At 58.1% G+C, this 27,948-nt stretch overlaps 2 protein-coding genes across 5 annotated transcripts in view; one reads left to right on the top strand and one right to left on the bottom strand.

Annotated features, from left to right (window-relative positions):
* RADIL (Rap associating with DIL domain) overlaps window positions 1–17,044 on the top strand; it is a 27,025-nt gene extending 9,981 nt beyond the window's left edge. For 2 of the 3 annotated variants that reach the window (XM_074598888.1, XM_074598887.1), the window contains exons 4-16: window positions 3,860–4,170; window positions 5,244–5,909; window positions 6,074–6,111; window positions 7,220–7,380; window positions 8,121–8,233; window positions 9,157–9,394; window positions 10,394–10,566; window positions 10,822–10,972; window positions 11,345–11,535; window positions 12,393–12,792; window positions 13,067–13,206; window positions 13,982–14,121; window positions 14,733–17,044. In XM_074598888.1, coding sequence (XP_074454989.1) covers window positions 3,860–4,170; window positions 5,244–5,909; window positions 6,074–6,111; window positions 7,220–7,380; window positions 8,121–8,233; window positions 9,157–9,394; window positions 10,394–10,566; window positions 10,822–10,972; window positions 11,345–11,535; window positions 12,393–12,792; window positions 13,067–13,206; window positions 13,982–14,121; window positions 14,733–14,838 — 2,828 coding nt within the window. In that variant the 3' untranslated portion in view covers window positions 14,839–17,044. The remainder of the gene's footprint in view (window positions 1–3,859; window positions 4,171–5,243; window positions 5,910–6,073; window positions 6,112–7,219; window positions 7,381–8,120; window positions 8,234–9,156; window positions 9,395–10,393; window positions 10,567–10,821; window positions 10,973–11,344; window positions 11,536–12,392; window positions 12,793–13,066; window positions 13,207–13,981; window positions 14,122–14,732) is intronic. The other variant, XM_074598889.1, reaches the window with a different exon arrangement.
* AP5Z1 (adaptor related protein complex 5 subunit zeta 1) lies at window positions 16,841–27,948 on the bottom strand. 2 transcript variants are annotated; one of them, XM_074598891.1, is made up of 17 exons: window positions 27,823–27,948; window positions 27,506–27,643; window positions 26,941–27,127; window positions 24,680–24,824; window positions 23,845–23,957; window positions 23,176–23,344; window positions 22,592–22,732; window positions 22,158–22,195; window positions 21,916–22,078; window positions 21,468–21,646; window positions 20,807–20,949; window positions 19,817–19,966; window positions 19,477–19,588; window positions 18,983–19,080; window positions 18,586–18,718; window positions 18,192–18,406; window positions 16,841–17,862 (listed from the first exon to the last, which is right to left on the bottom strand). In XM_074598891.1, the coding sequence occupies exons 1-17, from the start codon at window positions 27,861–27,863 to the stop codon at window positions 17,592–17,594; spliced, it is 2,436 nt and encodes an 811-aa protein (XP_074454992.1). In that variant the 5' UTR covers window positions 27,864–27,948; the 3' UTR covers window positions 16,841–17,591. The 2 variants fall into 2 exon arrangements, with proteins under 2 accessions (XP_074454992.1, XP_074454991.1); XM_074598890.1 differs by having other exon boundaries at window positions 16,845–17,862; window positions 24,680–24,815; window positions 27,823–27,929.

Here is a 27,948-nt window from a genome sequence, read left to right as displayed (position 1 = left end):
GGATCCTGGGTGGGCTGGCAGCCGTGGGGAGGGTGAGGCTCCCACCCAGCTCCAGGCTGCCCGGCGAGGGAGCCGGCAACACCGAGCCGGCCTGGGCTTGGCACCCTTCGGTGATTTCTGATGGAGGAGAAGTTCCTGACCGGATCGTGTGCCCTGGCGCTGGAAATAAGCCCATTACACTTTCAATGTGGATATCGCTTCATTTGTTTTAGCACTCCTGGGCGGGGTGGTGGAAATTCTCTATTTTTTTTTTATTTTTTTTTTTTTTTTTAACCTTCAGGCATTTTCCATAGCTGACCAAGCTCTTCCGAGACAGAAAAACCTACACCCACGTTTGTTTAGGCTGTCTGCTCTGCAGACTACACAGCCCTCATTTGTCTCACCGTTTAGAAGCCGCACTCCCGCGGCCCTTTATTTTGGTGGCAGGCTCTGTCACCAGTCTCTCCTGGTGGCGGTGGCGCTGCCCGGAGGGATGCTGCGGGGCTGGGACCACACTTTCCCACCCCATCCGCGAGATGCCGGAGATGGATAGGAGCGATGCAGAGCATCTGGGGGAAGGCACCTGCTTCCCCCTCATCTAGCACCTCAAAGAAACACAAAACTCCTGGTGTGATGGGGACTGACTGCGAGTCCCCTCCACCGGGGTCACCCTTGTCACCAGCCTCGAGCTGGCAGAGGTCCCTTTGCCGAGCGTCAGCTGCCTGCCCAGGGTGGTGAGGCGCTGGTGTGGAAAAATGCAGCATCTGTGCAAAAATAAAGGAACTTCGGGCTTGCAGCTCCCTAGCGGGGGAAGGAAAAAAAAAAAAAAAAGAAAAAAAAAGAAAAAAAAAAAAGCACAGGGATGCTGCAAAGCAGGATCCCCAGGGAAATACCTGCGGGGCCCTTCCTGGCGCAGGGCATCGCCGGAGCCGCACGGCTGGGACCGCTGGCGTCGCACAGGCTGGTGCGTCGCTGCCTGCCCCGCTGCTGAGCAGGAGGCGGGGGGAAAGGCTCCACAGCCACCCGTGACCTGTTAGCAAATAGCTTAGGAGTTTTATCTGCTCAGTTACCCATTATCCTAATTAGCTGATTAGCTGCTTCCCACTGGGGAGGACGGCACTCGCCCCTCGTGCCACTAATCAGCAGCACAGGTAGAGCATCTCCGCAGTAAACGAGGCTGACGCCCTCTGTCACTGCTGCCCCTGGCCCCGCTCCTTTTCGGGAGCGACGAGGCAGCGACTGGGGAGCATCTGGGGAAAACACCCGCAAATTAAGAGGTGCTGGGAGACGGGTGCGGCACTTGGCATCTTTACGGCATTCAGCTTCCAAACCAGCCCCATTTCGCACCGTGTCCTGAGCTTGCAGGGCCTTTCCCGGGAGGCTGGAGGCTGAATCGCGTGCACGCCTTGAGAAACTTAGGAGTTAAGCTTATTGTAGCGAAAGATGCTCTGGCAGGTACCTCTGCGGGTCTGGCTTTGATATACCTTAGCACGACTGCATCCAGGGAGGACTCCCTGCGGGGCCTGCGTAGCAATTACATTAGGAAGCACTAGCCCGGCATTAGCCCCTCCTGGGTAAATTCAAAGCATTTCTCCTTTCCTGGGGCCTGGGGAGTTATTTATTGACTGATCTATTTCTCAACCAGGAAAAGGGAACCTTTTTCCTAGGCTGAAAAAGAAGCAGATCCCAGGTGCCAAAACTGGCAGGTTTCCCCCCCTGGGATGCAGGGTGGGTTTAGAGGCAGCAGCTCGGCCGGGGGACGTGCGATGTCCCTGCCTGGGGTGCCCAGCTCTCCCTACGGGACGGGGTCCGATCCTGACCCGTTCCCATCCGCATTGCCATGTGGCTTCGGCAGCTGCCCCGGCCACGCTGTGTCGGGGACGCTCACGCAGCATTTTGGGTGGGATAACATGCACACGCTCGGGAAGAGAAAACAGTACCAGCGGACTGAAAAAAAAAAAATAACCCCGTTTTACGGAGGGACTTTGTTATGCTCAGGAAAAGAGCTGTGTTTATCTTTCCAGCGCAGCTCCGGGGTTAGCGGGGAGCTTGTGACGGGGGCTCTATCGGCAGTAAAAAAGCAGCTTTTTCCTCCACAAAATAAATACAGAAGCTTCCTTTCCCCTAGATAAGGGACCGCTGATGGCGTGTCTCTCGGACGGCGGGACCCCAGTCCCGCAGCTCCCGCTCCGTCCCAGTGCAATGAGCTCCAGCGGGAGCTACTCCCCAGGATCCGGCCCCTCTCTGCCCCCACTCCCGCGGGCCGGGCTGGGACCTGCATCGCCCCAGCCATCCCTCATCCCTTTGGCGCATTTCCGTGCTGTGGGGTGGGGACAGGGCTCCTGGGGGGAGCCAAGGCCTCCTGCAGACGCGTTTGGGGTGGTCGTTGGCATCCCCAGTGGCACAGTTTGTGCGCTCCCCCCCCAAGCAGGCGTGTTGCACCCCCTGGATTTCACATCCGCGGGACGCAGGCGTCCTGTGCCATCTTGCTGGCTGCGATGGGGACGAGAGCGGGGCCGATTGCCTTTTTAAGAAGGACGCAGGGCACTGGACTGTTCGGGGCTGCTTGGCCGTGCCTTGCCCTAATCCCAAGGCATGTAAACAGGAGGGGCTATTTTCTCCCTCTCCCCATCCCCATCTCTTTTATTTTCCCAGCAAAGGAGCGCTTGACTTAAAACAAACAAACAAAAAAAAATGTATTTCAGAACCTGCAGCCCATTCCTCACCAAATAAGGCAGATGATGTTTTTTTTTGGGTCTGAGGTTGTGAGTGTCCCTTTAAGCAGCCCTGGGCACTGGGCTCTCTGCTCTGCCGTCCCCAAATCCTGCCGGCTGTCCCCAAATCCCGCCGGCCGAAGCCTGCTCTGCTCGCTGGCCGGCCGAGCTGTGAGGGGGGCTCTGCCTCCGTTCTGCACCGCCGCCGCCGCTGCCCCGCTGCTCCCGCAAGCAAAGCCTTTAGGGTTTGGGGTTTTTTTTTTTCGCCTTCTCTTCGTCCTCCCCGAATGCCAGCGACCTGCTCCCAGGAGGCTGCCCACCCGAGGTACGAGCATCGCCCGTCGCACCCGCAACTTCTTATTCCTCCTGCAGAGCTCAAGCCACGCTGGCAGCATGGAGGGCCCGTGGGGACCCCCGCCTCCTCCGGGGCCGGGGATGCCACAGCAGGGGCTGCTTTTGCAGCTCGGCCAGGCTTATCCGTTCGCTCCGGCTCCCGTTCATCTTGCGGACGGCTCTGCCCGAATTGATGCTTGGGAGAAGTTAATTCCAGCTTGCTCCTGCGGCAGGCAGGCTCCGCTGCAGCCCCCAGGCCTGGCTGATGATGCTGGGGAGGGGGGGGGGGGCGGCGGTGTCTCCCGCTTGCTGCCGGTCACCGAGTGCTAAAGGCCTGAAGGCGGCATCCAAGCCCCCCCCACCCCCCCACCCTTTTTTTTTTTATTGCAAAGATTTCAAAGATTGAGCTAAATTTCTTTTTAGCAGCGATTTCCTCTTGCCCCCCCTCCCCCCCACTCCCCAGCCCCGGCAGCGTGGCCGGGGGCGGGTGGGGGATGCTGCGGACGCTGAGCCCGGCTGCCCCCCGGTCAGTGGGGTTTGGGGGCTGGGGAGGGCTGGGGCACCCCCTTTTCGGCGGTGGCATTGGGGCACGAAACTCCCCGCGTTGGTGTCCCGGCGTCACCTTTCGAGGAGGGCAGGGGACCGCGTAGTCCCGTGGAGCGGGGAAGGCGGGGGGGGGGGACGGGTTCAGCCGCTCCATCCCCTCTCCCTCGCCGCAGCATCCCCCCAGCCGCGGGGCGCTGCGGCTGCGGGGGTCCCGGGGAGGCGGCGGGGGCTGAACGCTGCTCTTCCCCCCCCCCCCCCCCCCCATCCCCAAAATCAATTCCCCGCAGGCATCAACGCCCAAGCGCGGAAGCTGCAGCGGCACCGGGCGCGGGGGGCCCGGCGGGCGCCGGCGGGGGCTGAGCGCCGCGGTCCCCCCCCGCCGCTCCTGCGGCGCAGCCTCAGCGAGACCAGCCTGGGCTGCCCGGTTCGGCGGGCCGGCAGCGGGGCCGGCAGCGGGGCCGGCAGCGGGGAAGGGCTCCAGCGGCACTGTTCCACCCTGCCCGGGAGCCCGGCGGCGGCGCGGAGCGGCGGCAGCATGCGGTACTCCCTCTACCAGTCCCCGCACCTCCTGCTCCTGCAGGGCTACAGCCAGCAGCATGTAAGCACCGCGCCGCCCCCCTGCTCACCCCCCCACCGGCACACCCCCCCCCACCCCCGGCTTTCCTCCTGCTCCCCCTCCCCAAACCCCCGGGAAGGCGCGGGGCGGGGGGGGGGAGCTGCTTGCATGGCCGGAGCTGCTGGGGTTGGGATGGGGGTGAGCGGCGTGGAAGAGCATCCTTTAGAAAACGAGCGGTGCCAGCTTGGGACTTGAAGCCTTGTCCCCAAGGCTGTCCCCAAGCACGGGGTTGGGGGGGGGCGCGCGGAGCAAGGAGCTGTGACCCCCGGCACGGGGAAAGCCGCTGGAGCAGCATCCCTGCCTTGGCACAAGGGAGGCCCGGTTTTGCGGGTGATGGCTGAGCCACCCCGGCCACTGTCTGGCTGCTTCGTTAGTGGCAAACGCAATGGGAGGCAGCCAGGAGACAGCGCGTCTGGGAGCGCCTGGTCCCCAGTGCTGGAGGCACTTGGAGAACTGGAAAGGACTGGGACGGCTCTTAAGTTAATGGCTACCTTGTCCCCGTTGAGTATCTGGGTGTTCCAAGCTTTCCGGCAGGGTGGCACTGGCACTGGCACTGCAGCTGCCACCCGTTAGTACAGCTGGGGAAACTGAGGCACGGGGGGGTTATGTGAGCTGCCCCGGGGCATGCGGGCAGGTGGGGGGACAGGCAGGGCAGGGAGCTGCTGCTCTGCCCGGGGTCCCCCCGCCCTCCCCCGGGCAGGGGGCTGCGGGCACCCCTGCAGGCTGGGGGGAGAAGGTGGGAAGGAAAAGCAGCTGCGGGAAGAGGAGGGGGTGAGAGGTGGAGAGAGGGTTCCTTCTGCCCAAAGCAGCTCCGTTTACTGCATGTCCAAAGTTACTGTGCCCGTTTATTAGGGTGGCCAAAGCAGGGATCGCTGCTGTCCTGCTCGGCAGGAAGGAAAATAAAGGGAGGAAGGTGGTTTTGCCGTGCAAAGGTGCAGCAGGCGGGTGGGCGGCTTGGGGACACAGGAGGCTGCAGCACCCACTGCATGGCGGTGGGGAGGAGGGTCCCTTTTTTCCCCCCTCCGCGGTTCATGCCGCCTCTCCCCGCTCGGCAGGACAGCTTGGTTTACCTGCTGAACCGCGAGCAGCACACGGTGGGCCAGAGGACGCAGGCGAGCAGGCCCAGCATCAGCCTGTCGGCCCCCGACATCTTACCCCTGCACTGCACCATCAGGAAGCTCCGACCTTCCCGGCATCGCTCGGAGGAGAAGCTGGTGCTGGAGCCCATCGCCGGCGCTGGCATCTCCGTCAACTTTGCCGAGGTGGCCCGGACGGTCGTGCTGCGGCACGGGGACCTCCTCTCCCTCGGTCTCTACTACCTGCTCCTCTACAAGGACCCCATGAAGGCGCAGCCGCTGCCGGCGCAGACCCTGCTGAGGCTGCGAGCCCTGCACCCCGCCGTCCCCGAGGGCCCCCCCGTCTGCGGGGCGTGCGGCAGCCTGCTGAAGGAGAGGGACCCTGCCACCAAAAAGCAAGGCCCCTCGCCCGCCGGCGGCCCCAGGGCGCCCCGCAGAAAGCTGCTGCTGGAGTTCGAGCCGGCAGCCGAGGACGTGCTCCTGCGGCGCATCATGACCCTGATCGAGCCGGGGGGGGACGACCACAAGCTGACACCCGCCTTCCTGCTCTGCCTCTGCATCCAGCACTCGGCCACCAGCTTCGAGCCGGGCGACTTCGGGCAGCTGCTGCTCAAAGTGGCCAAAATGATCCAGAGGACGGTGTGGGTCAGTCGGCGGTGGGACGGGGGCCTTGGTGGGGCGGGGGTGTTGCTGGATCTCCCCCCGGCGGTTTCCCCCAGCCTGGCCCCCGCGGCAGGGAGTGCTGGTCGGGGTGATGCTCGTGCCACCCTCTTGGTTTTGATTTTGCTTTCCCTTCTCTTCCTGCCCAGGAGCGGACCCGGGAGCTGGCTGAGAAGCAGTCCCAGCAGTAAGTGCGACCTGCCCCCCTTCCTTGTTTTGCCCCAAAACGGGGAGAATTCAACCCAGTTTTTCTCTCCATGAGTGAGGGAAATCCGTGGCTGGCTAAAACCACCCTCCCAGCCTGGCACCAACGATACACACTGGATTTTCCTGCTCAGTCCCGTGCATTCAGCTCTCTGGTCCATTCAGCACGGTGCCTGCAAGGCCGCTGCTTGGGAGCGAGCGGGGCTGGAAAAGCAGGAGAGCTCGGGGGGGGTGGAGCGAATAGGACCTGCAGCAGCTCTGGGGTCTTCTCCAATCCAGGACCAGGCCAAGGCTTTGCACATGTGGCTTCAGCATCCTCGAGGGATGTAGCGGGGATGTCCCCGGCGGTGGGGGGGGTCGGGTCTCACCCCCTTCATGCTGAAGACCCCCCTGCGGAGCGCGGAGGGGGCTGGCGTTGCACGTGTGCATGCAGGGATGGTGGCACACGGCGTCCCAGGGTGGGCAGCACCACGCTGGGGCTGTCACAGCGGTAGCGGGGGGGGCTGGCTCCGGGCGGGGTGCGAGGCTGGCTTCCCAGCCGTTTCCAAAATCCAGGCTCCAAAGCAGCATCTGGAGAAACTGTTGGTGCTTGCTGTGAGCTCTCCTTTAGGACAAGTTCCGAGGATGCTTCCCAGGCCTTTCCTAGAGCGGGAAAATGCAGTTCGGCAGTTGAGAAACTTCCCAGATGCTTTTTATTTATTTTGTTTTATTTTTGAACGGCCCAGCGCAGGCGGGCTGGATTTAACCGACCGGAGCTGGCAGGAGCAGCACATATTTCTCAGGGAAAGCTGCTCTTCAGCCACGAGTATTTACTGCAGTTCAGCTGCATCAGGGGTAATTACCCCCCAAAAAGTGGAACCCCGCAAAGGCCAGGTGGCCCTTGGCCAGCCCGGTCCCCGTAGGGTCCCCTCTGCCATCCCACAAAGCAGGAACCGCCAGATTTTTTGTTTACAAAGGGTCCTCCTAAGGGGGTGCTGGGCTTGGGGGTGAAGGGACGCCCCGGCATTGCCCCAGGATGGCTGTTCTCTCCCCAAAACCTTGAGTGGGGATGCCGAGGAGCAGCAGCCCTAACACCCGCTGTGTCTCCCCAGCCAGGACCCCGCCACCCTGTCCTGCTTCTCCATCACAGACCTTCTCCCGGACCTGCAGCACATCCTCTTCTGGATGGCCAACGCCATCGAGGTCCTCTACTTCATCCAGCAGAAGTCGCCCACCTACATCCAGAGCATGGAGGAGGAGCTGGATGTCAGAGGTAGGGCTGGAGGCAGCGCCCTGCTTGCTTCTCCGGCCGGAATGACTTTACTCCACTAACCCCTGCTCGCAAGCCCCCCGAGATGCTCCTTTAACCCCCCCATAATCCTCATCAGCAGGGACATCTCTGGGGTAATCCGCGCGGGAGGAGCAGCCCCGCGCTGTGCCGTGGTGCTGCTCGGCGTCGGGGCAGGGCTGTGCTGCGTTGGCAGCTGAGCATCCCCTTTCCACGTCCCTTTTCCATCCCCTAACCACGGCAGCTCGCGGTTAATGCCTCGGGGGTGGCTTTTTGCCCCCCCCTCGGCTGCTGTGGGGATGCTGGGATTTGCAGGCAGCCCTGCAGAATTGCTGGCTGGTGAGCTCGTGTTCGTGCCAGGAAAAAAAAAAAAAAAAAAAAAAAAGGAGGGGGGAAAAAAAAAAAAGAAAAAAGGGATTAAATCAGCCCCAGAAACGTTCTGGTCTATGCAGCAGGTTAAAAAGTCCGTCGGCCAGAGGGGCTGCTGGAAGGAGGGGAGCAGCCGCAGGTGCCTGCGGGGCAGAGCCCACCCTGTGAGCCCCGGGAGGCGGCAGGGGGGTGCTCCGGGACGGGGGGGAGCCTCCTGGCCCCTCCTGGGGCTGCCACGGTGGTGCTGCCAGCCCAGGAGCACTAATAACCCCCCCAACCCCGGGGATTTGGGGAGCGGTGAATTCGGCTTTGCTGCTGCAGGTTTGCCCCCCCCCATCCTCCTCTCCACCCCGTAGGCTCCAAGGAGTCCCTGTTCTCCTCGACCATCACAGCCAGCGAGGAGGCGATGACGGTGCTGGAGGAGGTGGTCATGTACACCTTCCAGCAGTGCGTCTACTACATCTCCAAGGTACGTGCTCCCCGGGAAGGGCGGCAGCATCCCATGGGGCCAGCACGAGCATCCCCAGCAGCGTTCTCGGGCCGTGCAGGAGGTTTTGGGTTTTTTTTTTTTTTTTTTTTTTAAGCTTTTACTTGTTGGCAGTTGCGTCGCGCCGAGGTGTTTTCCTTTGGGCTGAAGTGCCCCGATTTTTGGTCGCAGCCCAGGAAAAGTATTGAATTACTGCGGCGTGTTTCCCTGCCTGCAGTGCAGCGGCTCGTTTGGGGAGAGCTGCTTGGCTGCGGCCGGCGCGGCATAATGGTGCGATTCAGGGCGCGATGGAAAGGGGCCCCTGGAGCGTCGCCGTTGGACGGCGAGAGCCGGGCGGCATCGGGAGCGGGGAACAGAGCGGGCAGTGTGAGGCAGGAGAAAGGCTGCTGTGTGCGGGACGGACCTGCCCCTCCGCTGGCGTGTCGGGATGCAGGGACGCAGGGGATGCTCCCGCTCTGCCGGAGCAGCACCCGCCTCCCCGGCACCCTCGCCTCGGCGGAGGTGGGCGCCAGGAGCTGCTCTCCCGTTGAAGCGACAGGGAAAGGCCGTCCCCATCAGCCCTGGTTTTACTTACACCCTCGTGCCCAACCGAGCAGCTTCGGTCAGGTCAGTTTTCAGATCCCTGAGCTGTCCCACGCCGTCACCTCCGGCTGCTAAAAGCAATGGGCACGTTCATATATATATATGTGTATATATATATATATTTTTTTTTTTTTAAAACACTTGCACAACACCGGAGCGCGTGGAGGCAGGGGGTAAGCAGGATCAGCCCCCTGCTGGAGCAGCGCCAGCGGGGTTTGCTGGGTCAGAAGGGTTTGGCTCATGGGAAAAAAAAAAAACAAAAAACCAAACCAACCCCCCCCCCCCCAAATCAGTGTGCTGTGAAGTTGCTGCTCTCCCCGCAGTGTCTGTACGTGTCGCTCCCTGCCCTGCTGGAGTGCAACCCCTTCCAGAATGAGTGCCGGGAGAGCTGGCGGGCGTCCCCCCCGCTGCCCGAGGAGCTCCGCAGGGTCGTGCTCATCTACCAGGCGGCGCTGGACCTGCTCCGCCAGCACGAAGTGCACCCGGAGATCACCTCCCAGATGTTTGCCTACCTCTTCTTCTTCTCCAACACCCTGCTCTTCAACCAGCTCCTGGACAAGGGTCAGTCCTGCTCGAACACCAGCCCGGACTGGGTAACCCTCGGGGAGCTCCCCCGCTCCCCAGTCCATCCCAGTGCCACCTCGGGGGGGTACAGGAGGGAGGGGGCTTCAGGCAGCTTGAGGGGGCTGGAGGTGGGCAGGTCTCAGCACTGCTATGGGGGGGGGGCCAGGTGCAGACCCAGCTGCTACCTCCGGGGTCTCCCATTGCCAGGAAGGGTTTAACCCCGCAAGTGTCCCATCCTCACCCCTGCAGGAGCACTGCCCTTGTGAGCCTGAGCAGAGGCGGCTGAGAGCAATTCAGAGGGGCAGCTCGTTAATAAACGAGTGCATCCTGCTTTGTAATTGAGGTGCTCATTAGCCCTCATTAACTCAGTGGCCCCATTGCCTGCTGTTAGTGCCAGGCGAAGTCCAGCCAATACCAGGGATTACAGCTACGGGATTATAGAATCCCAGAATGGTTTGGGTTGGAAGGGACCTTAAAGCCCACCCAGTGCCACCCCCTGCCCTGGGCAGGGACACCTCCCACCAGCCCAGGTTGCTCCAAGCCCCGTCCAGCCTGGCCTTGAACCCCTCCAGGGATGGGGCAGCCACAGCTTCTCTGGGCAACGTGTTCCAGTGCCTCACCGCCCTCACAGCAAAGAATTTCTTCCTAATATCTCATCTAAATCTCCCCTCTTCCAGTTTAAAACTGTTCCCTCTTGTCCTATCACTCCCCTTCCTGATCCAGAGTCCCTCCCCATCTCTCATGGAGCCCCTTTAGGGACTGGAAGGGGCTCCAAGGTCTCCCCGGAGCCTTCTCTCCTCCAGGCTGAACCCCCCCAGCTCTCTCAGCCTGTCCTCACAGCAGAGGGGCTCCAGCCCTCCCAGCATCTCCGTGGCCTGGGGACATTAACCTGGATCTATTTTGCTGCCCTGGGGCAGGGTCTGGGCTCCGGCTGGAGGATGGGGGGAGCAGGGGGCTGCTCCCCGGCACGTGCTGACGGGTGTTTTGCCTCCGCAGGCTCCTCTCTCGGCTGCTTCCACTGGTCGCAGGGGGTGAAGCTGCGGGCCAGCGTGCGGCTGCTCCTGGAGTGGCTGCGCGGCGCCGGCTTCGAGCAGCTGGCCCAGCAGTTCTTCGCCAAACTCGTCAGCGTGGCCAACCTGCTGGCCATGCCCGGCTCCCAGCTGGTCCAGGTGAGCGGTGCTGGGGGCTCGCGGTGTCGAGGCGGGGCACAGGCAGGAGAGACCCCGCTCAGCGTTTGGGGGTGCCTGCAGAACGGGGTCCTTCTTCTGCCACCTGTCACAGGGTGGTGGGTCCCTGAGTGGGCAGTACCAAGGGGATGCTCAGGCACACTCCGTCTTGCCCGGCTTCTCCCTCCCATCCCCCTTGTGAGCCCCTTCCCCTCGGAGAAAGCGGCTGCTCGCCCCATGCTCTGTCTCCTCGCCCAGATGACCTGGCCGTCCCTGCGAGCCGAGTTCCCGGCGCTGAGCCCCGCGCAGCTCCACCGGGTGCTGAGCCAGTGCCAGGCGGTGATGGACATGGGCTGCATCGCAGCGTGGCAGCCCGGCGAGGAGGAGACCCCCGCCGCCTTCCAGCCCGGTGAGCCCCTGGCATCGCGCAAGGCGCTGCTCTGGTCACCACACTCTGCTCACCCACCGGCTCCCTCCAAGGTTTTTATGTACAAACCAAACCGGCAATTAATTCCCTTCCCCTCCCTGGGGCTCCTGGAGTAACTGCAGCAATGGGGAATAACCACGGCCCCGCCGTTCGGGTATGGCAGAGGATGCAAAGCGCGCTCAGAAGGGTTTGGGGCCATTTCTGTGTCCCCAAGTGAGGGATGCTGCTGCCTCGCAGCTCGCCGTGTCCCCTATCCTAGCTGGGAGATCGCACGTGGCCGAGAGACGGGGTGCAGGAGCGGGGTGTAGCCCGGGCCAGCGCTAGCCTCCATCCCTCCTTCCCTCCACCTTTCAGATGAGATGTTGGAGTCCTTCGACAACCACCCCCCCATCATCCTGCCCAGCGGGGGCTTCAAAGTGGACCTGGAGGTGGAGACGTTGGATGACAACATCTACCGGCACCTCCTTTACATCCGCCACTTCCTCTGGAGCCTGCAGAGCAAGAGCCCCCACGCCGGCGAGGGGCCGGGCTCAGCACCCCCAAAGGTAACCTGTACCCCACGGAGGGGCTGTTCCTCTCCTGGGTGGGCAGGAGGGTCTCAGGTCCCTCTGGAGCCCCTCCAAGCCTGGTGAGAAGGGCTCACTGCCCTCTCCTGCAGCCCGGGGCTGCGGCCATGCCCTCACGTCGAGCTGCTGGAAGGATTAGTGCTGCTAATCCCCCAGCCTGGGGGTGCGGGGAGGTGAGCGGGAAGGACAGGCTCGTCCCGGCAAATCTCGTTAGTGGGGAGGAGGGAGGAGATGGGGATGGCCGCGGGCAGCGCTCCCCTTCTCCCCGCGCGTCCCACCGTCCTCCCTGCCCTGCGCCCTGCCCGCGTGGCCAGGCAGGCTCGCACTAAAGCACTAATTAGCTAATGCCTTATAAAGCACAGGGAGGGCGAGACGTGCTGCGGGTGCCAAGCTCAGCTGCCGTCCGTCCCCAGCTCCCTGGGGAGGATGTCCCTTCAGCAGGGCCCCTTCTCTCCCGCCCTGTCCCCATCTGCCGCGGCACCCACAGGCACCGCTACCTCCTCCTGTCACCCTGGGGCCACGTCACCCAGCTCTGGGGCCACAGGAGGAGCCGTGCTCTCTCCGCGTCCCCCTCCAGTGACATTCCCCAGCAGGGACATGACCAGCAGTCCCCTCCTGGCTGGCTGTGACTGTCTCCAGCACGGCCCTGGCTGCAAACCTGGGGTGCGGGAGCTGTGCTGGGAAGCCAGGACAAGCCCTGGTAGTGTCCCAATTTCCAAGGCTTTGGCTGGAGCTGGCAGCTGTCCTGCCTGCGAAGCAGACGGGGTGGTGGGGTGCAGGCAGGGTGTGAAAGGCACCCGTTGGGGGTCCCACAGAGGATTTTTCTCCTTCTTAAGAAAGAGGCATGTGCAACGCCAGAAGCCTTGGAGGTGAGCGAGAGCCCGGCCGCTGCCCTGGGGAGCATCATCACCCAGGAGGACTTCTGCTCCCTGGGGGGCTGCGCCGAGCCGGAGGCAGAGGGGGCTCCCCAGCTCTGCTTGGCCACCAACGGCTGCCCCTGCGAGCCCCCCGCCGGCGAGCCCCAGCTCCAGGAGAAGCTCAAGCAGCTGCAGCTGGGCAGGGGTCCGGCCCCCAAGGCCGGCACGGCGCCCACAGACCCCTCCTGTCTGCTGACACCCCCCACCACGCCCCTGAACTTTGACTCCGGGAGCCCAGAGTCCCCGCAAGGCACCGGCAAGGGGCTGCAGGACCCCCGGAGGAACGGGATGAACGGCACCAAAGGCAGCACCCCCGAAGGTACCGAAAGCCAGTGCTGCCCTGCTTTGGGGGTGCAGGATTGGGGCAGGGGGGTGTTTGCTGCCGTTCCCCTGCGCAGCCCTCCCTGCACACACGGTTCCTGCAGGGGACGGGGCAGGTGAGAGCAAACAGAGCATCTCACCCACCTCCTGCCCCAGCAGAAAACCGGCTCTGGGTGGGCTTTGATGGGGTTTTGGGGGACAGCTTTCTGTGGGAGGTCGCGAGGCTGGGTTTGGGCGATGGCAGAGCGGTAAGCCGGTCTCCCCGCTGCCAGGATGCTCACCGACCCCCTACGACTACCCCACGCCAGAGTCTTCCAGCCGCAGCTCTGCCACTGATGACTTCTGCTACGTCTTCGTGGTGGAGCTGGAGAGAGGACCCATCGGGCTGGGGATGGGGCTGATCGACGGCTTGGTGAGTTCACATCGACTGCGGGACGGGGCTGATGCCCCTCCAAATAACTGGAGCGGGACGTGTTTTACACCCCAAGAAAAGCCGGCAAAGAAGCTGATGGCTTCCCACGGGAGCTAGGCTGCTTCTCCCGGGGAACATGAGGCACAGTGATCTCTAGGGAGGAACAGATCCCCCGCTCCTGGGTGGTGTGCTGTGCACGCACAGCTGTCCTGCAGCTGGAGAGAACAGGCTCAGCGCTCTTGTGGAAGGAAAATGACTCAGCTGAGGTCTTCTCTCCACCCTTCGGCGGGTGGCAAGGGAAGCGGAGGGGAGCAGGGAGGCTCGCAGGGTGCCAGAACGGCTCCACCAGTGACGGCGCTTGCTTGGTGCGGTGGATCGTCCCACTGAGTGGCCTTTCATGGCAGCACGTTAGTCAGGAGGAAACAGGGCATCCCCCAGCCCCTGGGACAGCCGTGAGCAGGGCGCTCCCATCCCGAGACGGCTGCAGGCTAACACTGCTTTACTCTGAATGGAACTGAACGAGAAAAGATTGCCCCCACCTCTCCTTTCTGTGTATAAATAGATATAAAACTGAAGGTTTGCATTTCCTTCCCGGTCCTGTTAGTGACACGGTCCCCAGCCGTCGTGTTCCCCAGGGTCCTGTCAGGCACCCGCTTGTCTGTGAGCCGCGGGGCAGTCGCCCTGCCTGGGGAGCTCGGCCCTTGGGAACCGCAAACCGTTCGTGTCCCCTCGCCCCAGCCCTGGCTGCTCGCTCACGGCCTTTCCCTGCCAACAGCACACTCCTCTCTGCTCCCCCGGGATCTACATCCGCACCCTGATCGAGGACAGCCCGGCGGCTGCCGACGGCAGGCTCTCCATCGGGGACCGCATCCTGGCTGTCAATGGCACCAGTCTCATCGGGGCAGACTACCAAAGGTGAGCGGCACCTCGCCGGAGGGCCCAGTCTGGTATCAGCACCGTGGGAGTTAATGTCAAGTCCAAGTTTTTAGCTGTTTTACAGCTAAAAAGAGCTGCACAGGGTCTCTGAGAGCCTGGTGCTACTCTCCTGGACAGCAATGCAGAGGATGCTGCGGTACAGGGGAAGCCACAGAGAGAGGAGGGACCTGCCCAGGCCACTGGAAACGGGGGGAAAGCAGCTGGGTGGAGGGGTTTGGAAGAGGGAGCAAAAGCTGGAGAGCATGTCTGGGAGACGTGCTCCTCTGGAAGGCGGTGGGATGGAGCAGCTCGCACCCTGCCTGGCTGCCCAGGGCAGAGCCCAGGTGCCCACGGGGCAGAGCAGCTCAGGGCTTGTTTGCCCTCGTCCTGGCAGCACTTGGGTGAAAGCCGGGCTCCCCAAAAAGCTACATGCAGGAGAGAAACAGCCCCTGCTTGTAACACCAAGCAGGCGCGGGGCAGAGGGTGCAGGTGTTTTGTAAATGGGGTTGTTTTGCAAAATGTCTGTGACCCGGCAAGGCTCCCATGGCGGGGGCTGCCAGCCCGTGGGGAGCCAGAATTCACCCCTCTGTCGCTGTTGCCGCTCTCTGCAGCGCGGTGGACCTCATCCGCTCCGGAGGGAAGAAGCTGCGGTTTCTGGTTGCCAAGTCGGACATGGAAATAGCCAAAAAAATCAGTTCCAGCTCCTCTTCCTCCTAGTCCTTGTGGTACAAGGGTCCTTCTGCAGCGGCTCGGGGGTGCAGCTCTGGTGAAGGCTGACCCCGGGGAGCCTGGAGCGCAAGAGGGAGGACCAGGACTCCACAACCGCCCTCGGTTTGCTTTTCGACGCCTTGCCCCTGTGCTGCAGTGGAGGAAAGGACATGGAAGGGTGGTGCACGCTTCTCCCAGCGCACTGGCTGGGAGCATCATTCCCGATCAATTGCCCGGCCTCATCTTATACCCTGTGTCGTCCTTCCGAGGAGCTTTCCTGTTCCTTCATCCCCTCTGGCAGGGGGCAGGAAGGGGGTGCTCCCTCCGCGGGGGTTGTAGGCAGACTCCTCCGTTCCTCCAGGCCGGCAGCCCTGCGTGATCTCTCCCGTCGGCGGGCAGAAGGCTTGAAACACCTTTGGGATTTAAAGATGAGCGTGTGGGGCAGGCCTGGGCTTCGCTGTGGCAGCGGCCACCTGAGGTGCTGGCACATCAGGCTGGAAAAGGGGTGCCCAGCTCTGGGGATGGTAGGCACAGCACAAGCACACCCAGGAGCGGGGTTCCAAGCGGGATGCATTGCTAGGAGTGAAGTTCCCCGGTGCCATACCCTAAGTCAGGTGCCTTTCTGCTGCTGGGCTGCAAGCACGGTGCCCCCAGCCCTGCTTCAGGAGGGGAAACAGCCACAGCAAAGGGCCGACACCACCAGCAGTTCCCCGTAAGTCCTGGGGGGAGCCCCTTGAAGAAAAGGACTCTCTCGCCCTTGCTCATGCGGCAGATTTATTGCTTCGGCACCACCATCTTGGCAGAAGGCCCCAAGGCTGACCCAGCAGCGCGGGACGTTCACCAGCGGAGAATTCCCCCACGCAGGAGCTTTGCCAGGCCATTGTACGGCTGCCCTCTTTCCTGCCCAGCTCAGAGCGGCTCAGAAGTCCGTGCTGCTGACGTGCCGACGGGTGATGACGGGCAGCAGAGGCTCCCTTTGGATGGTCAGCCTTCAACGTCCCAGAAAAAGCTCTGCCATCTCCTGCCAAAGGCAGCGGAGCCGAGCTGGCAGCTCCACCGTGCGGCTGGCCGTTCCCTGCACACCCGGCCTCCTGCCTGCACAGTCCTCCCTCTGCTTTTAGCAACATGAACGGGATAAAACCAACCTGATTTCCACATATAGAGAGATACCGAGACCTAGTTTAGCCAAACCCTATTAAAACAGCCTGCTGCAAAGCCCCACATCGCACCCTGCGCTTAAACCAGCATGGGCTAGGCTCTGGCAGCAAATCAGGTGTTCACACGGCATCTCACAACAGCAGCGCTCCGAGGATTGTGATGCTAAAAAAAGGGATGCTTAACAGGGTTGGCCTTAATTAAACCTCGGATACTTCACTGCTGTAGTTTTGGTTTCTGTGCTTAAATCTTGCACTTTGCGGAAGGAGAGAGATGTCGGAATAATCCACACAGGGGAAACACTCCGCTACTGGGTTTCCACGCAGCCTGGCTCGCCTTTTCCAGGGCAAGACAGACCTTCACCTGAGACACTAGTGCCTTGCTCCTCTGCTAGGCCGTGCTCACGCCAAGGGGCCTGGGGTGCCGCCCCAAGCAGGGACCGTAAACCACGCATCCCTCCCGCCACCGACTCAGCTGCACCAGGCAGGCCGGCAAAGGCTCAGGGCCCCACAGGGCTCCTGGGGATTCACTCCACTTTGAATCAAGTAGGTCCGGTGGCCTAACCATCCTCCATGGAGCTCGACGGGCTTGTAGGGCAGGAGGCTAGAGCCCCGTGGCGAACTGCATGCCCTCCTCGCTCCCCTCTGCCCGGGAGCCAGGGCTCGGGGGAGGCTTGGTTTGCACTAGACAGTGTTGGAACTGCACCCTGGCAAGTTCCAGAGGTACCAACGCTCCCCACTGCGCCCAACTCTCCAGGCACCCCTGGAGGTGGGAAACAGCCCCGGAGCTGTGCGTTGCTCACGGTGCAGTCAGGTATTGAAACAGGTTGTAAATAAATCCAGCTATTTACTAGTGTGCATGAGGGCTTGCTTCTCCTGGGAGGAGCAGTGGGACGTGTTTACTTCCCCCGTCTGTTAATACTTGTACAGCTCGAATGTGTATAAACTTCTCATGCAGATACAGAACACAGCATGGCGCCTGTTTGACACGGGGCTGATGTATGTTAAGAAACGCTCTTGGTGTCAAAAATAAACCGGATCAATAAATCTCTCTAAGCTCCCGTCTGGTAGCTGTCTCTTGGATCTCGACACGTTCGCTCTGATGGTAAGACAGAAGAGCGGCGAGGGCTCACAGCAGACTTAATGGAGTCGCTTCTGCTTTCTCCACCTCGCCCAGGCCTTTGCTTGGCTGATCCGCTGCGAGCAGAGGGGCAATAAAAGCAGCACATGCATAGCCAGGGCATAGCGAGGGCAAAGGGGAGGGAAGAAGTACGTCTCCAAAGGGGCATGCTGTGCTGGCAGGGTATTAATGCATGCACTCACTCTCCTGTCACACTCACACAAATCCACTGGGATTTTCAATCCATACTGGCCAGGGAGAGAGAAGACAAGCTTAGGAGACAGAGAAGCAACGGGCGCAAGGAGACAGAAATACAAACGGCCTCAGACCAGAAGAGCTGCCTCAGCTCTACTTATTCCTGTTTTCTGCTTCATTCACACAACCACTTGTTCCTCATTTCCAGTTCAGGGCAGGGCCTCAGCCTTGAGCCATCAGCAGTGTCCGACGAGTTACAACAGAGGCTGGAGCCTCTCAGAAACCTCGTGCCCTCACCCTGGCACGAAGCCAGGGGCTGGCTCTAGGAGCCGGGTGACTATTCTCAGGGCAAAAGGGAGGGAATCATTCACCTCTCTCTGAAACCGTGTACTGGCCACGTCCACAGGCGGCGTGAACACAAACTGAGCCACACTCGGCATTTTCAGTAGGTTCATGAGCTCAGTTGCCCGGATAAGGATCTCCTCAAGGTCCTCCTTGGAGTAAACAGAGGTGACAGCAGGGCTCTGGACAAATGTCCTCATCTTGGACAGGAACATGGACACTCTGCAGGAGAGAAGGACATGGACAGCAGTTGGCAGGACCTCTTCATCCAGCAAGGTCACTACTTAAAGCCTATGTGCTCCAAAAGTCTCTGTTGTAGGTGAACACCAGATGCCACCCACCCCCTCCTCCTGATGCGCAGGGTGTTAGTCAGGAGATGAATCCCACTTCCCCAAACCGGGCTCCTCCACAGCTTGTTTCCTCTGTCCTGTTTCAGTTTCAGGTTCAATTGGCTGCCGAGGTTGATGATTTAACACTAGCAAACATCTGTGTTTGGAACCATGAGATCTGCACGTTTCAGCCCTTTGCCCTTCCCCACCACCCCTCCTCACCTGGGGATCAAGTCTTGGCTGCGAGCTGCCAACTTGGTCAAGGTAGCCATAAGGACACTGATGGCACGGGGTGCGTAGCTGGGGGTGCTGGCTAGTGGCCGGAGCTGGGTGATTTCGAACAGCATGGCCTCTAGAGTCTCGAAGAACCGGCTGATCTGCTCCACAGTGCAGCGCTTGTCGTAGGACACAGACATGTACTCTCCAATAGCCCAGACCTGAAGCAAAAGCAGATGTGCTCAGGGCAAGCAGAAGGAAAGCGAATGGAATAATTTTTAGGGAACAGCAAATCAGATTAGCTAATACTAGGACAGAGGAGATGAGGAAAGGGAAGGTGACCAACAGATTGCACCACAATTGGAGCAACCTGTGGCAGAAGCAGGCAGGCCCCACTTACCATGTGGGTGAAGATGACCTCCTTGTTCTGGATGTTGCTGACTGCTCCCGAGAACTCCAAAATCTCTGTGGACAGTTCCACAATGAGCGCAGGGCGCAGCCTGCAGAGCATCACCAGCTGAGAGCTCAGCACCCTGAAGGAGAGAGATGGGCAGAGCTCAGACCACGGGCAAGGCGGTCGTCACCAAACCGAGGAGGTGCTGGCAGCACCCAGCCATTGGCACAGTGGCTGTAAACTCAGGATGCTTCCAGCAGGGCTGAAGGTGCAGTCCCCATTTTGTACCCTCCAAAGACCTGTTGCAGCAGGGACTGGGCCACAAATGAAAAGGCTCCTGGGCTGCCAGGCTGCAGCCAGCAGAAGGGCTGGGAGCTCGGCTGCGCCCTCTGTCCCATCTCACCTGTACACGTCATCTTTAAATGCTGGGATCTCGTAGAGCTGGTCACTCCTCTGCAGCAGCAGCACCACCAGCTGGTTTATCAGCGTGCCATCTGCAAACTGAAAAACAGCCCTTGCTTCAGCAACACCCGTGACTTCCAGCAGTCAAAACCCAAACTAACCAGCCAGATAAATCGCCTGGCGCAGAAACAGCCCGATCTGGCACAAGGGGAGCAGCGTACAAAGCAGGTATCAGGCACTCATTCTGCTCTCACCCACCTGCTTTACAGATGGCTGAAAGGACAGTATGTGCCTTGACACTGCACCACGGAGCTTTTTTCTCCAGATGAAGTAGCCAGCTCAGCGCCGGTTCATGCCAGTATTAGACCATCCCACCCAATGCACCCCTCTGTTGAAGCTGCAGTGTCTTAACGCTTCTGCTTCTACGACTGTTCTTCACATAACAAGAGATCCCCATGGCACGATTGGGAGCCAAACTCCCCCCAGCGGGCCTACCTCTGCCACCACCCTGAAAAAGAGCTCCAGTAAGACAGGGACAGTCTCCGCACACTGCATGACCCTTGGGCTGCTGGCCAGGGATCCCAGCAGCTGCCGAAGTGGAATCAGCCTGCGGGCAACAGAAAAGTTACTGCTGAAGGCTTGTTCCCAGCTACTCTCCCGGCTGCCCTTCCCTATCCCTCCACCACAAGGCCTTTGAGCGCTTGGCAAAGCTAACACAGGGAAGATCAAATCCACCTCACCCCAGCTATGCCTTTCCCAGCAAGCCCAGTGCTGCCTCCCAGAGCTGGATGGCTGAACCAAACCGCCGTGGCAATCTCCTACAGCAGCCTCCTACCTCTCTGGGGCATCCTCGGGAGTAGACTTGGTACGGAGAAGATACTGGAACATGCTCTTGTATTTGGGATGGCGAAAGGCTTCCAGACAGGTGGTGGGCTTCACAGCTGGGTCGCAGGCAGCCCTCTCGGAGGTAGGAAGAGCAGCTGACCTAGCAGCAGGCACACACAGAACATGCTGTATTATGAGAATGGGCCAGGGCATAGTTGGAATCCTGAACAATGGAATAACTCCCTCTTCACTGAAACAGGGACAGCATGTTGGTCTAATCCAGGTCCTCTGGAAGCCAGAGAACCAGGATGACAGAAACTGTAAACTCAGACCCCCTGGGCTCAGGCAATAGTTCCAGAATTGCTTCTGTATCACTCCTAGAAAAGGGGAAAATGGCACTCTCTATCCCTCCGTCACTGAAGTCTACCATCACCTTGCCTCTAGGATGACTCCCTTTGCTATGCACTCCAGAAAAAGCTGCCAGTGTCTGCGAAGACAAGGAATAGCAGAGGTACAGCAGTGAGAGTCAGTCCCACTTGTGTCCCACCTTCCTGGAAACTCACAGTTCCTAAAGACCTCAGGAAGGAACCTCTGTATGCGTCCAGGAGAACAAAGTCAGAAAAGAGGAGTCAGACCAGGGAGGGAAGACCAGGTAGCCCACACCTCCGTGTTGCGGTGGTGGCTCACGGCAGACACTCCAGCACATGGCAACAGTTTGGAGCTGGATATGGAGAAGGGAACAACAACAGCTCCCTGAGCCCCAAAGACAGTCCAGTACTGAAGTGCAAGAGCCGGTCACCTTCTCTTCCCATGCACGGCACGCTACTAGAAAACTGGGCTGAGATCTGTGCAGCTTTGTGTTAATGTGGCTGTAGCAGATGTCTCTCACTCTGTGACAGTGGCAGCCAGAGGGCAGCTGAGGCTCAGAGAAGTGTGTACTAGGGTATGGTCAATGTCAAGACTCTGATTAGCAAACGAGAGGAAGGGAAGCTAGTGTTACCTCAGCTGGATGTCCAGAGCTGCTGTCAAACAGGGCAGGTCGAGCAGCAAATGGAAGATCTCAACGGCTGTGCCTGCATCCAGCAGAAATGGGAGAAGGTCCACAAACTCCGAGATAAGGGGTGGGCTGTTCCACGCCAGGAACTGCAAGGAACAAGCACAAACTGCTGTACTGTCCCTGCTACTCCACCACACACCCAGACAATTCTTACACCGTGCTCAAAAGGGACAGGGAAGGGAAAGTCACTTCTGAAAAGCAAAACCAGAGAAGTCTGAGGGTTTGGTCAAATCCTGGGAGGCTGCTTGGAAGCTCAACACAGGCATCTGGCAGCTGGTTCAGTGGCTGGCAAGCTGCAACTTATTAAAGTTTTCCAGAAACAAAGTGCTGTGTTCACTGTGCTTCCCAACCCACTGGCAGTAACACTAATGCAGACTCTCCTCTACTGGCAGTGCTAATCACACTCAGAACCCTCCTCCCTCGTCAAACACACCTGCTTTTATAACAGTCCTTCTCGCCCATCCTTCTCGCCTATGCTCTCCCTAGCACTGCCATGGAGGGACACGGAGGGCTCTGGGGTGCACTGAAAGGCAAACAGAAGGTTCTGGGACACAGAAAGGAACACGCAGCAGGCTCTCGCCTGTGCTGCTCCAACAAGCTGTACCTTGAAGAGATTTGGGAAGCTCTGCCTGAATATGCTGGAGGTCTCGGTGAAGAGCTGGGTGTTGTCTTTGCAGAACTGGACAAATTCAAAGGCCAGTGACGGGTTGTGGAAGAGCTGAGCCGGGATATCAGTGAGTAAGTGTTTGTAGATTGCATCGGAGTCCACAGCTGCCATTTTGCCTGGGACGACACAGCACGTTGCTGAATGCAGCCCACCCAGGAGCCCTGCCAACAGGGGCTCCAGGGGCTAAGCTAAATCTGGGCTATATTTTTCTAAAAAGCACAGGACAGCCCAGCTCCTGGCTGCCCTGGAGCGGGATCACCCATCCTAGAATACAGCCGATGCTGAATTACCAACTCAGGCAGCCAGCAAACTGCCAGGACAAAATGCTGTGCTCAGAGTATGCAAGACTAGACCACGGAGGAGGGCGCGAGAGCCGATGACTTACCGTGGTTCACAAAGAGCTGGGCAATGGGCAGGAGTGCCCTGGCATAAGTGGCATCCCCACTGATTCTCCCGTGCAGGATTTTCAGGAAGGAGACTGCGCGGTACACGTAGGAGGAGTCCTGTTTGCAAATGACGTCCATGATTGTCACCGCCTCAATGAGACACTGCAGGAGAGCAGAGAGTCAGATCAGAGTGGGGGAAGCCACAACTCCCAGAGCTTCAGCCCCACCTCTGTGCACTTACAGCTTTCTGCAGGTCTCCATCATCTTTCTTCAGGGGTCCTGCCAGAGAAAGGAGTCCAAGTTAAACTTTGAGCCCAAACAGGAACATTAGGCTGTCAGTTTGAGCACTAACCCAGATTTCAGGACAGGTGGGAACACAGACTGATCCCGATTTCATGCTAATGAGAACCAAGTTCCACAGCCCCCCCTGCAAACCAAGGGTAGGAAGCAGAACACGGGCATTGCCTCCAAATCACTCCCAACACAAGGGAGCGTGTGGGAGTGACCAGCTCGAGACTGGTCAACGACTTGCACCAGCAGCTGCGACAGGTCCCATGCATAGAGCCTGACTTGTGGACTCTAGAGAGTGAGATCCCAGCCCAAAGAGGCAGTGAATCAGGAACATTTTCAAGAGCGCTACCAAGAGGGCTCCAAGGAGTTCATGGCAAGACTCACGCCGGTTGCTCTGCTCAATAAGCCGCTGGCAGTACTCGAAGGCTTTCTCCCGCAGACGGTCCTTTGGGGGAAGCAGGCGACCAGGTGTGGATGTAGCTGAGACCATGGCCATAACAGACCTGTCCGTTCCTGATTTGTTATCTACAGAATAAAGTTCACCACATATCGGCTCATGGCATAGGCAGTGTAGCCCACGCAGCTGCCCAGCAACAGCAAGGGAGCTGTCTGTCCCCAGGCGCACTGTGAAGAGAAAGAGTCTGGGGAAGACGGGAGTGCTACAAGAACACTAAGAAGATGCTGTCTCCCACCACCCAGGCCTTTTTTCTCAGGGATCCATGGGGTTTAGCCTGAAACCAGGGGACTCAGTGAACTTATAATTCCTCATGGAAGGGTCAGTAAGGATAAGTCAGGAGCTTTTGTGAAATTCCCTCCCAAAGTTTCCTGCTCCTAGTCCAAGAGCTCTGAACTCTTGCCCATATTCCTGCCACTTCTTGGGCTGCTGGTCCAGCCACCTAATCATCTCGGAGCACACCCCCCCTCTTGGGGGTGCAGCCCACACTGGCCTGCAGCTCTTCAGTTCGTACCCGAATTAGGCGCCTTCAAGCCCTTGGCCCCATAGCACAGCAGCCAATTTCGCAGCATGGAGAAGGCTTGCATGTTGAGCCACTGGTCCTCTGTGTAGTACTGGCCCACTGAGAGCACTGTGAAGAAGTCTGTGGCAATGGCACCATCTATCTCTGTGACAGGACCAGGCTGTGAGAAAAGATGCAGCAGGTCAGATCCCCAGGGAGAAGCTAAGTGAGAAGGCAAGGAAAACTCCACTGAGACAAGTAGCCCTTGTTTATATGTACTATGGGGCCTGCAAGTGGACAGTCATCCAGAGAGAGAAAAGCCAACTGTGTTGGGTCCTTTTCCCCAGCTTTCCCACACTCCAAGCTTTCCCCTCCTCTCTCTGACACAGCACTCATTTGCAATCAGCTTTTACTCCGAGATACATGGTCACTAAAAGACCCTCCCCCTCAAAATTACTTCAAGGATCAAAGCTCTGGCTTTACAGCAGAAGTCCTAAATCTTGGAGCTATAAATCCCCCTACTTTGCTTTCCTATGTGTCTTGACCACTTATCCACAAAGTGACAAAGAACAGCAGCCTTTCTAGGTTACCATTTCCCAAAAAAAGCTGATTCTGGGAACCTGAAACAGCAGGTAACTAACAAATGCCCCTGTGAGATGACGATGGCAACTCAGCACTCACCTGTCTGGTCCTGGGATTGGAGAAGAAGCCTCCAGAGGGTTGAGCGACTCCTTGCTGAGTACTCGCATACCTCAGCCAGTCGGCCATCTTCTTACTGATGACACTGGTCTGCTCTGTACAAGGCAAGCCTCAGGGTCATTGCTGGACCAGGCAGAGAAGCAGCCTCTGCGACACAGCCCTGCTGCCCCTCAGCTGTGGTGCTTTTCCTCCAGCCTATATCACTGGATCCAGCAGCCAGCAAAGAAATGGGCACCCCAAGGTGAGTGCCCTGCCCTCCTCATACTACTTCAGAGTCCAAGGTTGCTCACACTCATTTCAGAGCTCTGCGTGCTTTTCTCACTCCTAGCCGCTGTGTCAGGCTTGTTATTGTTTTGCCTTTTATATTTCCTCAGACATAAAGTCAAGGAGCGAGTGCTAGAACCAAGGACTTCTGGTACCAGATCAGTCCAGATCTCTGGTTTTGCTGCTCTCTTGGACACATCCACAGGCACATCTCTGGTTCCATCTCTCACTTCGCTTGATGCCCTTCAGGACAGCTACAATTTCACGCTCTTGCTGCATGTGCAAACCTTAGCTAGGGTACATTTTACTGTGATCCAAATCCATACAGAACAGAGACTCTGGCCCCCAGAAGGGGTCAAAGCAGCCAAAGGCCTAGTTCCATTTTTGAGTGGCGAAATATATCTCGCCCAGTAAGTTCATATTCCCTGTGGCAAAGATGTCACTTTTAACAGCAGTTTCCAAGTCCTACACCTAGTCAAAGCCTTCAGAGAGCCTTCTGATCACTATATGGCTCACAGCGAGACGGTAATCTCGGGCCTTCCTGTATATTTACCTTCAGTTAGAGATTCTGGAGAAAGACTGATGACATTTGACAGGATGGGAAGAAGGTACCGAGCACTCTGACTCTCAGGCACTCTTCTTTCAAGGACTTTTACAATACGCTGCCCCACAGCAGACACTTCACCCTTCTTATTTCCCTTAAAAACAAAGCAGAGGTGAAGATAGGCCGATAATCTTCTATTAATGCTAGAGACCAATACCATACAAACTCTTCCATCAGGCATCAATAGCAATGTCAAACAAACAGAGAACTCGCAGCACGGGCTATTTTACCACATTTCACAGAGGTCTTCCGCAATGTGAATTCAAAGACCCCAGGAGGGGTCGACTACTCTGATGGAGCAACAGGTTTGTGAACAGCCATCACCTGAAGTAGAAATTAACAACTGCAATAGATGTCTTCAACTTAAACACTAAAATCCATGAATTCTAGAGCAGAAAGTACTAGGACTAAGTACCCGCCATGTGGTCAGTTTGCTAGCTCAATTGTTAAATTAGAAATTTATGAACAGACTGTTGTAACTCATTCTAGGATTCTCTGGTTAGTCCATATCCTCCCAACGTGGAAAATAAAGCAGTTTCCTCTTTGGGAGGCTGTTATAGCTGTGGCTCTGAGATGCTGCCAAATCCTCCTGTCCAAGACAACTTCGTTAAAGACGACAGGTGGACCCAGACTTTTGACAGGTTTTCTTTCCCCATGAATGTCATCATGCCAAGAAAAAGCAAACCTTCTCTGCTGCTCACAGTTTTGCACAGCTGGCTGCTGAAAGCAGCGAACAAACACCAATCTCTGACACCCCACATCTAATAGTCAGATTTGCACCAGATCACTAGAAGCAATCAGGTGAGCTTCCAGTGAGGAATTTCATACAGGAACCTCACCCGTGACTGGGGCTGCTTTCTGTGCTTCTCTCGTGGGCAGATGTGGATAAATTGACCAAAGCAACATACAGAACAAGGACGTTAAGGTTTGGGGATGTGGATATGTGCAGTGAAGGAAAATGGAAGAGACAACCCCGCTGCAAACGATGGGGCTGCTTACGTGTGTTGCTGACACCTCTCCTGTTGCCCAGACTGAACTCAAATCAACGGCAGGTTTCCAGCTCCTAATGCAACACCAAAGGCTGTGTTTTCCAGAAAGCCAAAAGCTTTACAAAAAGAACATCATCTTTGCAGAACCAAGCCCCCCCTTGGTTCCCTGCAGGGGAGGCAAAGAGAGAAGGAGGATGATTTCCACCAAAGCGGCGACAAATGAAAATACGCAGAAGATGTTTTTAAAGGCTCTGCTGAACTGTGGCTGCTGCTTGTTGTACCCCGTGTTACAGAAGTGATACTGAAATGGCTGAAATATAACAAGTTTTAGTAACATCAAAAATTGATGAAAATCTCTTCACAGCTTTAGCTGTGATCTGACAAAAATTAACACACAGAGTATGTTTTTGCATTGTAGAACTGCGAGACAGTCTCAGGGCTGGATATGGGAGAGAAGTGCCTTGTAAGGCAGCACGTAAGTAATATGTCACTGTTTTCTGTTTCTGTTTTTCGTTTCCTCTAGCTAAGTAAGACTCAGAGGAGTAATCAGAAATGTAGGAGGCATTTCTAAGCACACAGTGAAACTCAGAATGAGAAGTTTCAGAAGGGCTCAGAAAAGTATTTTATCTTTAATAGGCACTATAATAGTAAAAGAAGAAGTAGAAGGGAAAAAAAAGTTTCCAGCTTACTCCCCAGAGGGCAGTCAATGCAGGCTGCACTCAAAACAGGAAGGTCCTCGTATTTTCTTCTCCAGGGAGAATCTAGATCTTGGAAGCCCCATCCACATTTATAGCCCCATATGTTTTATAGGTTCTGTGTATATTTTTTTACATTTGAACTTGAAAACCGGTACCATAAAGAGTAGTAATAGTAAATTCACTCTCACATCTTTTGCTCTACAGTTTCCAGCAGCACTGACTTGAAGCCTGTTGTAGCAGCTAGCTCTAAAATGTTCCTTTCTGCCTGCAGGCCCTCAGTGTGTACACAGCACAATTTTAAGCAGTCTTTGTTATCAAACACTAAACAGAAACAAGTTACCATTTTTTCCTACAGAAAGCAGAATAATTAGGTCCCTTAAACAGAAAACAAAAGAAATGCTTCTGGTTTTTTCCTAGATACTTTCAATTGACTTTCACTCTCCTTGAGCTCAGCAAACAGGGAACAATCAGAAAGCAAACCCATATCACCAAGGGAAGATTTCTGACTCGACATGTCATTTACCTGAGCCAAAAGGACGGAGGATACCAGGCTCAGGAGTTTTGCATCTTGAATCTCATCACAGGAGAGGATCAGATCGTTGCAAGGCGACATCTCTCTCAGGATGGCAGCACATAACAGCTGGATCTGCTCAGGGCACTTGGGCGAACACAGCAGGGTCTGCAACAGTTCCACGAACTTGCCATCTAGCCTGCAAGAGTCACAGTAAAGCATCACTGCAAGGCAAGAAAAGGTTCCAACATTTATTTCCTTGGTCTTGGGACGACCTCCCTTGACAGTGACCCTGACTAATGCCATCTTATCGTCTCCACTTCTGAATTTTCTTCTTTAGCGCAGCTTGAAAGGGCGCTCAGTGACACAAACACCCGTCACCCTCGCTGCAAAAGGAGGCAGGCATCATCTGCTTAGGGGGAAAAAAGGCAAAGAGGGGCTTTACATTTATATCAAGCTCAATGTTTTCAAAAGAGGGTGTTATTTTAAAGCGCTAAGCCCCAGCCCTTGCCCTCTCACCCCCAAGAAAGTAACGCTTTGCTTCTTGCCAACATCAGAGAGACACAAGGCCGCTCACTTGCGGGGGTACTTGGTGGCGGCGACGGTGAGGTGCAGCCTCTGGAGACAGTCGGCGGCCTCGGGGCCCAGCTCCGGGCCCTGCAGGACGGCGGCGACGCGGGAGACGAATCTCCGCAGCTCCTCCTCCTGGATCTCCCTGCCCGGGGAAAGAGGGGAAACAGCGGACGTCGGGACCCCGCTGAGGCGGCACCGGGGCCCAGCTTCCCCCTCTGCCCCGGCCCTAGCCGCGACAGGCCCGGTACGTCCCACAGGCCGCCGGCCCGCCCCAGGGGGCCCTGCCGCCCTCCCCCGGTACCCCAGCCCTCCTCCCGGTACCTCGCCTGCTTGAGGAAGCTCTCGGCCGTCGCCGTGAACATGCCGAAGGCTCCGCCGCTCGGCGCGCGGCCAAAGCGGCCCCCCTGAGGCGCGCGGTCCGGCCGCGGCGGCCCGGGGGGACGCGGC

Source organism: Larus michahellis, chromosome 8, assembly GCF_964199755.1.
Source record: "Larus michahellis chromosome 8, bLarMic1.1, whole genome shotgun sequence".
In the NCBI taxonomy this organism is placed as follows: Eukaryota; Metazoa; Chordata; class Aves; order Charadriiformes; family Laridae; genus Larus; species Larus michahellis.
This window is presented reverse-complemented; position numbering and strand designations above follow the sequence as displayed.